This window comes from Limulus polyphemus, unplaced genomic scaffold (genome assembly GCF_000517525.1).
Source record: "Limulus polyphemus unplaced genomic scaffold, Limulus_polyphemus-2.1.2 Scaffold2555, whole genome shotgun sequence".
Classification (NCBI taxonomy): Eukaryota; Metazoa; Arthropoda; class Merostomata; order Xiphosura; family Limulidae; genus Limulus; species Limulus polyphemus.
Genome location: NW_013668165.1, coordinates 45,403 through 59,864, shown reverse-complemented (window position 1 = coordinate 59,864; position 14,462 = coordinate 45,403). Strand labels below are relative to the sequence as shown.

The 14,462-nt window shown below is 32.0% G+C and overlaps 1 protein-coding gene across 1 annotated transcript in view; it reads left to right on the top strand.

Moving 5' to 3' along the window:
- The window catches only part of LOC106467285 (glutamyl aminopeptidase-like), a gene marked incomplete at its 3' end in the record, with an annotated part of 64,929 nt that overhangs the window by 8,896 nt on the left and 41,571 nt on the right, over nt 1-14,462 (top strand). The window contains 7 exon segments of the mRNA XM_013927621.2: nt 1,492-1,623; nt 5,337-5,457; nt 6,013-6,167; nt 6,741-6,854; nt 7,714-7,848; nt 9,327-9,392; nt 13,622-13,699. Of these exon segments, the coding sequence (XP_013783075.2) occupies nt 1,492-1,623; nt 5,337-5,457; nt 6,013-6,167; nt 6,741-6,854; nt 7,714-7,848; nt 9,327-9,392; nt 13,622-13,699 (801 nt within the window).

The window sequence follows — 14,462 nt, the reverse complement described above, 5'->3', positions numbered from 1 at the left end:
GGGTTTATGTTAATCTGACCAAGTGGTCAATTGTTTGTCTATATTTCATAAATCCATTTTGGATTTACGGTAATTTTGAGGTTTCTTCTAGATAATTTGAAAGTCTGTTTCCAATTATTTTTTCCAGAATTTTCCCTTCACAGCCAATCAGAATGATCGGGCGGTAGTTGTTTGGTTTATGGAACATTAGTGCAATCGCTTACTTCCAAGAAACCGGGATGTATCCAGAGTTCAGAGATAGGTTAAATAATGCTGTTAGGTGTTCATACAATCTTTGAGTGCCTTTTTAAGGAGGACAACCTGTATGCTGACTTCTCCTAGGGCTTTGTTTTTAGTGGAGTTTATTGCGTTCATAACGTCTATTTGTGTGATTGTTTTTATCAGTTGGAATGTTATCATAATATTAAAATAGACATAATTGGTTTGAATTCCACGCAAAGCTACACGAGAGCTATCTACGCTAGATGTCCCTAATTTAGCAGTAAAATACTAGAGAGAAGGCAGCTAGTCATCATCACCCACCGCCAACTCTCGGGCTACTCTTTTACCAATGAATAGTGGAATTGATCGTCACAGTATAACGCTCTCAAGGCCGAAAGGACGAGCATGTTTGGTGGAATGGGGATTCGAACACGCGATCCGCAAATTATGAATCGAGCGCCCTAACCACATGGCCATGCCGGACCAATAGACTTCATTCATTTCAGCTCCAAGAACTGTGTGTTCTAAGCAAGATGACAAACATAGTACATGAATATAAAACGTTTTCAGACACTACTTTCTAAATCTCGACAATGCCATCAAGTTAAAGGTACTCTAAATCATACATTTAGCTTCAAAACATACCTATAAGCTAATGAAAGAATTGTACCACTAGTTATTCGCAAACTTTTAAAACTAATCCATATCTTGAAACGCTGATTTTGATTTATAAAACTTGAGAGAACTAAAGTCCAGATTTTGTGATGTTACAACTTCTTCATTGCTTTAACTTAAATTAAAACACAACTTACTGGTTATCTTCTCCAAAGCTGAAACCAACATCAACATTAGAGCACCAGTTATTATTTCTGCGTGATACCAATATATTAGAATGACTTTGGTAACAATAGAATGACTCTGGTGACTTAAAGAAATAGTTTGGTTACTTAATATCATGAATTTGGTGTCGTATAATGTTTTTGTTGACACAAAAAGAATTAACAAATTTATTTAATTTAAATTAAACTACTTTTTAACATTTTAATGGAATTTATGGCCCATAACACGTTTCTACAAGACATCTTACGTCTTTCATTATCTCAAACATTTAGGATAGCAGTTTCATTGTAAGCAGGAGGAAAATTTGATTTAGAAGATTGTTGATCATCTTAGAAAATTGTGGAAGTTACTTGAAATTTCACATTTTGAAAATATAATTTATGTGTTTTACACGAAATTAACGGCTTAATTGAAAATATCATACTAATTTTCACCGCAAAATTTCCACAGAGCCAACATCCAAGAAATGACGGGCTGATGGTCACAACGTTTGAGAAATCAGTTGAAATGGTTACGTATTTAGCATGCTTCATCGTGTCTGATTTTGGCTATAAAGAGTCTTCCACAGCGAAGAATAAGCCGGTATGTGTCTGAATATTTAAATATACTAATATATACCATTATTAATCATTTAGATTTATCCTATCTTCAGAATTAAGAACGGAATTAATATCTATCTATCTGTCTGTCTATCAATCTGCAGTTGGTAGTTTTAACTTGCTATGCCTTTCCGTTAGTGTACCAGATATAAAAGTGGGAATCCATTGTTTGATAGTCTCAACCACTACTGTGTTTGTCGTATTCCAGACGGACTGATGAGTTTTGGTATTGTGAAATACCTCGTTGGCACTGGATATGGCAGATATAGTGTGTTTGAACTGTTGATACACCTTATCCTTTATTTTCGCTCAGAAGTTCTTAGAATTACAAAGGTAACCTTCTCCCGTTGACGCTGTAGTTGCTTGACAAGCTTTAGGAAAAAAAGAAGACTAGCTTACTGGTTCGCTAGTTCTTCTGAATTATGGGTAAAGTCAATTCAAGTAAAAGCAAATGGTAATAGTAAACAATAAGTAATAATATAGTGTTATTAATTCTTATCTATAATTACGATTTGTAACTGACTCATATAAAATCAATTTTTGTATATTTGTTGATAAGCACAAAGCTACACAATGAGTTTCCTGTGCTCTCACCACCGCGGATATCTAAACCTGATTTTAAGCTTACCGTTCAACCACTGATGGGCAAAAGATTAACAAGAAAATTACACCTCACTAACTTAATGTAGTTCTTATCACAACAGTTGTTGTTCATGCAATTTGATAATATAAATAACGTCTCAAGCACAGTCGATTTATTCATATCTCAGCCGCTTGATGAGCCTTGGTATTAGGCGAAAAGCCTCCACGACACTGGATATTGCATATACTTTTTGATAAACCGTACGCTTTTCAAGTTCTATTAAAAATAATGAAACGAGAAAATTAATTATTTCAAGTTTAATTATAAAACTACAAACAAACAAAAAATCTTTATTGCGCCTCCTATGTTTGGCGAAGAAGGACCACAGGAGGACTTACTCTACACCAATGAAGATCTTGAAGTTTTTCAAACAGTTGTCAAACAAAATGTCTTTATATGCTTATATCTTTTAGTAGAGGACTTAATACAGTTCAGATGAGCCCTAAAAAGGAGAGCTGAAATAAAAGACATATTTAAAATATTTAGACCCCCCCCGATGTTCTTACAGCAACCTATTTGCATCCAAACGTATTTCCAAGAGTTATTTCATATAAGATATTTTACCCACATGTATTATCATATATTGCAGTAACTGAAATTACCTCATAAAGTTCCCTAGTGAAATATGCACGACTACAGAAAATTTATGTTTGTGTGATTGGCAGAGCCTCCGTTTATTCAATGATACTCGTGCACTAAATGTTTCACATTCAAACATGATAGTCTTCTAAAGAAATAACAATAAAACCAACGCACCAGACAATAAACTTATAAGTATTCAAGCGTTTCTCTGCCAAACGATATGCGACTGTATTCTAGAAGTAGCATAGTAAATATCTAAAGCATGTTATACAACCAATCAGGTGTTCATTCGAGAGTTTTAAATGCATACACGTTTCTCCAGCACAGATCCGTACACCTCCATTCAAATGTTCACTGTATATGTATGGTATTTTAAATTGAATTATAATACTCATTACAGTAAATCTATACTTATATAGGATTTGAATAATATATAGCTTCGTTGCTGCTAATTCATTCTTCTGGGTTATTCAGCAGAAAAACATAATTTATTTTTATAAATGAGATTTTGTTTATATACGTTGGTGTTTTTGCAGAATTAGCGCAAAGCTACACAATAGGCTATCTGCACTTTGTACTAAACGGGGAATGTAACCCCGGATTTTACCGTTGCAACTCGGTAAACTTATCTCTGACCTACCAGGGAACTATTTCTAGAAGTTACAATGAGGAACATTAAATTGATTGGTTACTCAAAATAAACTTTATATCTGCACAAATGATTTTTCAACACACGAGCTACAATAATACAAATGATTATTTAAAATAAACTTCATATCTATATACATTATCTTCAAGTACTTGAACTACAATAATACACATGATTATTTAAAATAAACTGGACATCTATATAGATTATTTTCAAGTACTTGAATTATAATAATACATATGATTAGTTAAAATCATCTTTACATTTACACAGCTGATCCTCCTAAGCATGAGTTATAATAACTGAAATGGTTATTTAATCGAAAATCGTGAGTTGATTGTACAGAAATTGTCACGTTTTGAGGTCTACATTGAACAAGATAAAATACGCTAGACTAATTCCTATACACGACTTTTTATAAGTTTGAAGTTTCGATCTGTTGTTTCAAAAAATGCAAAGGAACTCGCAAAATGTTATTTTAGTGTTGATGAAAAGTCTACTCAAAGCAAGGTTACTTTTACTGAGGGCCATTCTTTTTAACATTGAGTTGCATTGTTAGAATGGTTTTAAAAATGTTCATCATATCTAGCACACTCTGTGCAATTAGTAGAAACAACATTAAATGTTCCTCAACTATTCTAATGAATTTCGTTGGTTGAGGTCTGATCAATCATATCTAAGTCTGTCAATCAATGAATGACTTAAGACAATGAAAATATCTATAATTAGAAAAACAAAGTACAATATTCTTTCTGATTTAAATTTTTTACCTTCTTTTGATTGAATTCTAACGTTTTTAGTTGACCTCTTTTTTTGATCATTGTATTTTTAACAGGAACCCATCATTACTGCATTCAAGATGCAGTTGTTTCATACATAGTAAGCATCATACCTTCTAACCTTGCACTTTTCAAATGAGACTTGAGTTACTACGAGTACCAGTACATATTGAATAGTTTAGCATTGAAATAGAACTATCGTAGGTAAATTATTTTGCAAAACACAACGGACTTTCACCAAAGTCTTGACAAAATTTGGAGTAAGAACTCATTTTCAAATGAAGATTTCTCAGCAAATGGTGAACCGATAAGCACAAATAATTGTATTTTTCGAAAGCTCTAATACTAAATTATCTTTGAAGAGCAATTTTAATACTTTTCATCGTTTGCTGGATGTTGTTATGATAAAAAAACGTGGTAATTTATGTTCGATTGACTTCCAATTTTGGTGTTAAACTTTAAATCTAGATAAACGTTCCTTCAGCGAATGGGCTACCACAACTTGAATACTTATGTTTACACGTATAAAGGACAATCTCATAGATACTTATTTTTTGACGGGTGTATTGGAAAGTATTGGATGTATTAAATTTATGTATTTGAACCTCATAATTAAATGTCACCATTTCTTATTATTGTATTTGAACGTATTGATATTCTACCCAGCGTTAGTTTGGTTTGCATTATAAATTATATTTTTTAAAGATCATGTACTGTGCGTTTTGCAATAAAATACCTTAACATTAATTTTAAAATTGTTTGAATTATAATTGTAATGCAACTACAGAATAAATCTATTATCCTATATTTTTCAGTTAGTTGAATTAACAGTATTTTTTCTTAGTCTCAATCTGTATACAAAATAAACTCTTCAAACATATAACAGTTTAGGATAGGATGATGTGTATTACCCACGGTTTGAAGAAAAATATCACATAATCAAAATTACTGTCTTTGCCACTAAATGCTTAACATCAACCTAGCAATAATAAGCCAATGAAATATTCGTGTAGTGTTAATAATAAACACGTCTTGTTGTTCAGTTTCGTGTATACGCCACCCCTGACCAAGTAGAGAAAACTAAATACGCCTTAGACGTTGGTGTTAGAATTCTAAATCATTACGAGGACTACTTTCAATTGGATTATCCTCTACCGAAACAAGGTGGGTTTTATTTCCCAAATAACTGATGGTATATTTAAAAGTTACGTTCTTCATTTCTAATTGAAGATTAGAGAAGCATTTTTATGTATAGTTGTACTTTCTAAATTGTGAGAAGAAAATAAACCATATTTATACTTGTTCTGATGTTTTTGTTACGAGCTTCAAATATGACGCTTGACTTTTGAACAACTGTGTTAACTTTGTCAAAAGTTATAGGTTTCAATTTAATATCTGTGAGAAGAATTATAATCGTGTTTTAAAATCCACAATAATTAATATTTGTATTTCATACGTGTGTAGCTTACAATTAATTATAGAAAATTAATTGATCAAATGGATAGAAAAACGAAATGAAATAAAACTCAGAATCTGTACTCTGTGCCATAATAACATAAAACAGTCATCAAATATTTTAAAGAATGCCATTGTCTTTAAACTTCATGGGGTATGCAAAATTCTGGTTTTAATCCACGCTTTCCTTCAATGTCTTATTTCACTAAAAGACATATAGTAATAGGAATTTACTCCTGTAGTTCTGTGGTTTTTATATTTCAGATATGGTTGCTATTCCTGACTTTGTCTCTGGAGCGATGGAACACTGGGGAGTGATTACTTTCAGGGAGACAAATCTGCTCTATGACCCTCATGTGTCTAGCCCCCAGAACAAACAACGGATAGTAGCTGTAATAGCACACGAGATGGCGCACATGGTAAGGAAACCACTCATTAAAGTGAACAGCTGGGTTTCTTTTGTACTCAAGCTACTAGTAAGTACATGTTCTAATTATTAATGCATGACGTATGTCCTATTTAGTACTGAAATAAATGATGGGCTTTACAATAATGTTCGCTTGTGGTTCGACACCTTAGCGTCATGCATTTCAAGCGAAGGTTTTTATTCATTAGATTGAAGTTCGTGTTTGAAATATTTGTGGGAGACACAGCTATAGATCTAAGGCATTACAAGTAATTCAAATATCACATTTTATGTTTATATACGTTCAAAATATTATATCGTATTGCTTAATAATTTATCTTCATAAATAGATATAATGGATATCATAGTATTGTGTAACGACTAAATTCAAGACCTTTAAATTTTTTCATACTCTGTTTTTATTATGCAATTTTGAATGTAATAATAAAATGTGATATTCATTATTTGCTATCAAGTTTGAGTTTTCCTCCTCTCATATCTATTTATTATTGTCAGAGTGCCAAAAATAACAACATTCGACTTGTTTTCTGCAATATAATTAATTTTCTTTGTCTGTTTCTGGCAGTGGTTCGGTAACTTAGTAACCATGAAGTGGTGGGACGACCTGTGGCTAAACGAAGGGTTTGCTAGCTACATAGAATACAAGGGTATGAAACATGTAGAGCCAACATGGGACATAGTAAGTAAGCGGTTTCCTAATTACGCAATTATATTTATTCTGCTGATATTGGTCGCCTCTGTGTATGTCCGTCAGGTTATGTTTATTATCAACGAGACAGGTTTAACACCTGTATTGTACATAAAAAAAAATTCAAACTCGAGTAATTTTCATTTGCAATATAATCAGATACGCGTGTAATACTCCAGTTAACTCTTAGAGTACAATGTTGTAATAAAACTACAAACTGGAAATAAAATTCTAAACAATATTTGTCCAGAAATGTTTCTACTATTATATAACGTCAAGCGGTTTTGAAATGTTTACATTATGATAGATATTCTAGGTGTGTTAAGAAAGCTTTAACGTTACTTGATTTTGTTTCAATTCTAGCTACATTTACATTTGAGGATGTATAATCATCTCATTTTTCAGTAAGAGCGACACATCATCTTAGCCATATTTTAGCTATTTTTGCCCTTAGTTGTCGCTATTTTAAGCTATCTTTGGGATATCAAAAAAAACAAAACAGAACAAGTTAAAAAAATAAACACAAATTAATGTCTATATTAACACAGTGTGAAAGATAGAATTACAAAATAGGTTATAAGTGTGTTACTATCACATAGGAATCGCTTAATAAAAATTTGGTAACATATGCATCAAGTATTTGTATTTGGTATGTAGTGGAAATACAGTAAAATGTTGTTTGTAAATTATATTACTTTTCGAATTCTTGAAGTATAAATACATAAAAAACGTATTTTTTATGTCTCGTTTTAGTCTTAACATCTGTTAGAATATCCTTTTTATGGATTTTTGATATACAGTTTGATATGTAGATTTAATACTCATTTTTTTTTTTACTTTGGTTATCCAGGAGGATCAGTTCATAACCATTGATCTTCAGCCAGTGATGCATCTGGATGCAACTCTAAGTTCTCATCCCATTGTCCAAATTGTTAACCACCCTGATGAGATAACAGAAATATTTGATACCATTTCATACAGCAAGGTTCGTTAAGTATGAAACCTAAAACGCAGAAGCTAATTTATACAACAAAAATGTCTTTCTTTACTGTTTCTCTTTAATCACGCATTTAAAGTCTTTAAACTCAAAATGTTTGTTATGTGAACATTATACTATGAACTCATAGGTAAATACTTATATATATCTGAAATTTGTTTTATTTTCTCGTTGTTGTCTCTTTTCGTTACTAAATCATAATCATTTGTCGAACATGAAGTATTCCTATATCACCACTGATAACGCACGCCTGCGAATTTAACCTTCATAAAAGTTTTTTGGTTTTGATAACGGATTTTCCACAATTCAGCTACGCAAATTTCGAAAATAATATTAATTTTTTTATATAACGTAAGGATTTCTTACAAATTGGGAAGAAAATAAAACTCTTACTTAGATCAAAACATTTTTTGTTATTATGTTTGTTAACAAAAATACAAACAAACTGAAGAAAAGGAAAGAACAGTGATGTCAAACGAATATGCATACTCATTCATCCTGATTTTATTTGTGAAATCTACGCCTTTTAGTCTCAAACTGCGTGTTGTGGTCTTTCTTTAATGCATTGCGTTATGACGTTATGTGAAAAATTTGTACGTGATGGAGCAAAATGGATATCATTTTCGGATTCAGCGTATAGGAATTACTGTAGAACATGTAAACATTTCAAGAGAATAAAACCATCACAAGCCTGTGTTATTAAACGTCTCTGTAAAGTGAGTAAATTATATATTCCTGCCATTTGTTTGTTCGTGGTGTACCATAGCTGGTATTTATACGTCTCAGTGTAGTATTGAACTATTTAAGCAACTGAATACAACCCACAAGTCTTTGTTGTCGTTTTGTTGTTGTTGTTATTATCGTACCGTGGCTAGTATTTCCATATATATATATATATCTGTGTAGTACTAAACTGTTCTAGTAACTGAATACAGCCCGCAAGGCTTTGTTGTCGTTTTGTTGTTGTTGTTCTTATCGTACCGTGGCTAGTGTACACACACACACACACACACACATATATCTGTGTAGTACTAAACTGTTCTAGTTACCGAATACAATCCGGAAGTCTTTGTTGCTGGTTTTGTTTGTTAATTCACCACGACTGAAATTTATACATCTCCCTGTAATATTGAATTATTCTAGTAACTGAATAGAGGCCGCTTAGCTTTATTGCTGCCTTGTTTTTTGATAATGTACCATGGATGGTATTTACACGTCAATGTATAGTACTCAATTATTTTAATGACTGAATACAATCAATATGTCTTTATTGCTGCTTTTTGTTGGTTGATGTTGTATTAGAGTTGGTGTTTATGTGTCTCATTTTAGTACTGAATTAATTTAGCAGCTGAATACTGCCGACGTGTCTTCATTACTGTTTTTTGTTTTGTTGTCTGAATATCTAATTTTGTATCCATCCTATTTATGATATATATATATATTATTTATTTATTTATTTTTTACAGGGAGCATCAGTTCTTCGCATGCTGGAATATTTTGTTGGAAAAGAACCTTTCAGGAAGGGTGTCACTGTAAGTTTGTTTATTGAAAACTAGCTATAACATACAGTATTTGTAAATAATATTAATAGTATATATATATATATATTTTACTTGTGTTTCAGAAGTACGATCCTTGAACTTCAGCTACAGTGTCAATTACAATACCATCAGAGTAAGAGAATTACATGGTTGCACCACGTTTATCGTGCATTAAAATATTATTCCAGCGTTTCATGTCAAACAGGATTTACATTTTAAAAACAAATGCTAATAAACGTGTGAGCATAAGTTACTGGCATTGTATACGTAAATCAAAAAGGACGCCATGTTTCTCTCCATCCGGTTCAGATTCAAGAAATTCTACAGTACAGAATCAGCGTTAGCCTTTAATGATGCTTTTCTTATTCTTTATAACTTCGTGTGATTAAACCGAGAAGATCAAATCTATTTATTGTATTTGTAGTTCTACGCAAGGTTATCTAAAACACCAATATCATGTTGTTCCACTGTACGTAATACTTTTCTTTTTATTTTACGTCTTTTAGGGTGTTCTGAGCACATTATTAAATTATTTGATTTTTATGACACCATAGTATATTTCTTAATTAAGTTCCTCATTTAACGGGCATCTCTTAGTAGATCAAATTCATAAGCTCTTTCAGTTATTTCGTACATGTCCTGAAAAACGTAAATTTGTATTGCTTCATTTTTTATTATTTTTGTATTCCGTATTTATGGAAAAACTACTAAGGCTATCTCATAATGTTCCTAATTTAGAACTACTGACCGGAGAGAAAATAGCCAGTCAGCAGCACCCTACCACTCACTAGCCATGCTAAGGGATTGACTGTTACTCACATAACGCACTCAAAGCTTAAAATATAAAGAATATTCTGTGGTATTGCACGGATCCTAACCAGGCTCGCCAACGCTGAATTTGTTTGTTTGTTTCAGCGCAAAGCTACATAATTGACTATTTATGTTCTGTCTACTATGGGAAATCGAACCACAGATTTGAGAATTGTGATGCCCTAAACTTAACTCTGACCCACTGGGGACGACAGCTCCAAAACAGAAAGTCAAACACAGGTCTAACGTGCGTCTTTTTCGTTTTGAGAAAGAGCATCTGTACAATTATTGAAATAGTTTGTATAAAGAAATCAGTCGAATTTCAGTGACAATATTTTAGTTTTAAATGAAAGTTCGTTGCGTAATTTTAAAATGTTCAAGTAGCTAAAAAATAAAAAAAATACTTAAACTGAAGCACACAGTTTATTTCTTGAAGCAGACGTGTGAAACTGATAAAACATAATTTATATTTTTGTGTATGAAAAGGTAATTATAATTTTCAAACCGAATGGTACCTTATCGGTATGCCAGGTCAGAGACTTAGAATTTAGGCATCTCTAATTTTGAATTACTAACCAGAGGCCACATAAAATGATTGACTGTCACTTTTATAATACTTTGACAGCTACAAAACCGGCATCGGTTCAGCGATATCACGTATCGAGCCTTGAATCCCTCGATCTGCAACCCAACGCGATAACGCGCTTGTCAATAAATACTAGTTATATATATATATATATATATATATATATATTATTTATATATATATACCTTAATATTCTTCAGCGGAAAACAAAATTTAGAAAATATAATTTTAAATGTGGAATAAACTAATAGGTACGCAGATCTAGTGTAAACACAAAACAACTGTTCAATATACTTTCATAACTTGTTGGGCAATTAGTTTTATTTATGTTCGTACGTGAACAGTTAACGTGACTTGTAATAACTCCAGTTGTTAATAGACTTGTTTATGTTAACTTAAAGAAAACGTGTAAATGCTTTAGAACTTTTAAAATATATTTCATGAAGAAATACCCAAACTTCAAAACATCCACATCCTGGATCTTTTCACGAAAACGCTTTTTCTTTCTGGACCAGGAATTTCCCGCACAAACTTATCTCTCTTCTCAGTCAATTTCCGTGAATAAAAGGCTCGGTGAATGTCTTTAAATGATGCAAGCACTAAAGTACACGGTTCTATAAATTCCCATAAGTTTTTACTGAAGAACTGTTTTTGAATAAGATTTGGTTGCTGTTAAGCACAAAGCCTATCAAGAAGTTATCTGTGTTTGCCAGCCGCAGAGATCAAACCTCAAATTTTAGAGTTATAAATTTTTAAACTTACCCGTGAATTACTGCGGGGCTGCCCTTAAAAATACATAGTTTACCTATAAAGTATAAGATGATTAAGTCATTTGTTATTACTTTAACACCGTAACCTCACGACCTGTGTATTTATCTCAAATTTCTAGGTCAGTAGGACTCGCTTTAAAGCTACACGTTTTTCTTTTTTTTTTTTTGTTGGTAACTTCTGAAATATTGCACCCAATGTATTCATTCTAGTTTTGTAATCTATACCGGGTTGTTATGGATCCCAGTACATGCAAAATGTTACTATTCACATACATCCACAGTAGAAGAAAGTAAATATCTGAGAATTTTAGTACTTCATGAAAGGCTTTACGGTTTCTGTTTGTTTTAGAATTTCGCTCAAACCTCCATAAGCGCTATCTGCGAACAGCCTTACTTTTTTAACTGATAGACTAGAGAGTATACAGTTGGTGAACAGCACCCATCGTCAACTCCTCTACTTTTGTCTTGCTAAATAGTGGAATTTGAACGTCTCTCTTACATCGCACCCACGACCTAAAGCTGCAGTTTTTGCGGCAATGGGTCGTTGACTGTGATTCCTCAGATTCATTGTCCAGGCATATTAACTACTCGATCACGCCCATCGCTTTACAGTTCTTATCCTAAAATGCGGTAGGTTTATAGACAAACAGTAAATTACTTCGAGAACAAACTTACCATTTAAAATGTTACTATTTCAGCGAAGGAAAACAAAAATAAAAAAATAAGATCTGGTTTTGTTGTGACCTTTTTCGTTGTTCTTGTATAGTTCACGCGTGCGTGTGTGTTTAAGTGCAAAGCTACACAGTAGGTTATCCGCACTTTGTACAACGCAGGGAATCGAACCTCGGATTTAAGCGTTACAAGTCAGTAAAATTACCTCTGACCCATTTGAGGTGACATAACTCAGCAAACGTTCAAAACCAAGAAATTTTAATAATAGTTTCAAAACCAAGAAGCACAAAAGAATACGATTAAAAAATTCCCGCATTTGCAAAACAATACATTTTCCAATTTGTACGTATAAAACACTAACTATGTAAAGTCCTTGGTCATAAGGAAAAAAATACTATCTGTATATATATACACACATAATGTTGTGGCTCTCATTTGTTTCTCTGTACTTTGAATTTTATGAGTTAATAGATGGCGACACATTTCCAATATAAAATTATTTTTCAAGTACGTAACTTAGATTCATGGACTGTATTCACATATTTTGTCTGTTTCTATTTTAATCGTCTTAAACTAATAGATGGTGTCATTTCTATGCATTTTGAGTTTATTATCGTATGGTTTCCAAACGAAACATTATTCCATATAAACTTTTGCTTATGTGCCTTTCATAATCAATTTCTTCATCTCTATTAATTCATTCGCAAAACAGCTGAATGTACAACGAACATAGGAGGAACGTAGTTTGATATCTTGATCCTCATATTAGGCTTAGGATATTCGAAAACTTTCACTGATTATATATATCAAACAATATTTATTATTATTTGATAAAAATCAGAAACATATAGGCGTTAATTAGTGATGTTAATTACTTTGATACAAAAGTTTTTATTCGAAAGTTGTGACTTACATAATTTCAAGCAAGCAGTTTAGCGTAATGAAAAGAACTAAATAAGTGTATCTGAGATATTCTCGTCAAGTTATAAATTTCTAGAGTAAGAATAACAATAAAAACTACCGATTTGAAAGTACTTGCAGTGTCAATGATAAGGAGGAAACTACTTAATAGTAGATGTTTAGGTTATTATAGTAAAAACAATTAAATCGTTACATTTAAAATAAAAATAACTCGGCTTTCAGATCTCCACTTTTATGTAAATTTTAAAGAAAACATAGACTTTAGAATGTAGAATGCATTATTTGACTTCTTTCTCCAAAACGAGATATGCGCTATCATAGGTTATAGTACACAATAAATATGTAGCATTACGATTTTTGAACTTAAAGGGTCTGTATTTAGTGTTGTTAACCTTAGAGTAACGATAATACTTTTGGTTATGTTTATCAGTTTTATGATTCAAATTTTTTCTCTATTACAGATGTTTCTTACAAAATATCAGTATGATAATGCCCGTACCAATGACTTGTGGAAAGAGCTGACAGAAGCGACATCTGGTGTAAGTACCAATTCCTTTTGATTTGAACATTATACATGTTTTGAAGTACTGTCTTTGGAAGAATATAAATGGTGTTTTTCAAATTTTTGTAATAGTAGTTAGCATTTATCGAAAAATATAGACTTCTAGAAAGTTTACTATTACACAATAAAATCAAAGAATAAATAAATATAGTCTAATTTTTTATTTACGAAAGTACCTCGTAGTTCCAAAGGATTAATGAGCTAAGAATATATAAATGTAGTCTAATAGATAAAAAATCAAAGATCAACGTCCCTCGTAGTTCCAAAGGATTAATGAGCTAAGAATATATAAATGTAGTCTAATAGATAAAAAATCAAAGATCAACGTCCCTCGTAGTTCCAAAGGATTAATGAACTAAGAATATATAAATGTAGTCTAATAGATAAAAAATCAAAAATCAAAAACCCTCGTAGTTCCAAAGGATTAATGAGCTAGGCTTGACAATGGTACAAGAAGTAATTTAAAACTTTGGCGTTATAAACCCTTAAGTTTACTGCTGATACTCCAGGGTGGGGGCAATAAACGACGAAAATACTAACTGGAAATATTTCATGGCGGCTACTTTTATAATTCGTCACACATATTATAAAAGATCAGTTTTTTTTTATAACTTAAACCTCGGTCTCTTTTAAATTGATCGGTAAGTCAAACACTGACTCAGAGTGAACTACGTTGTAGGTGTGTGTTTGTGCTTTGAATTTCGCGCAAAGCTACACGAGGGCTATCTGCGCTAGTCGTC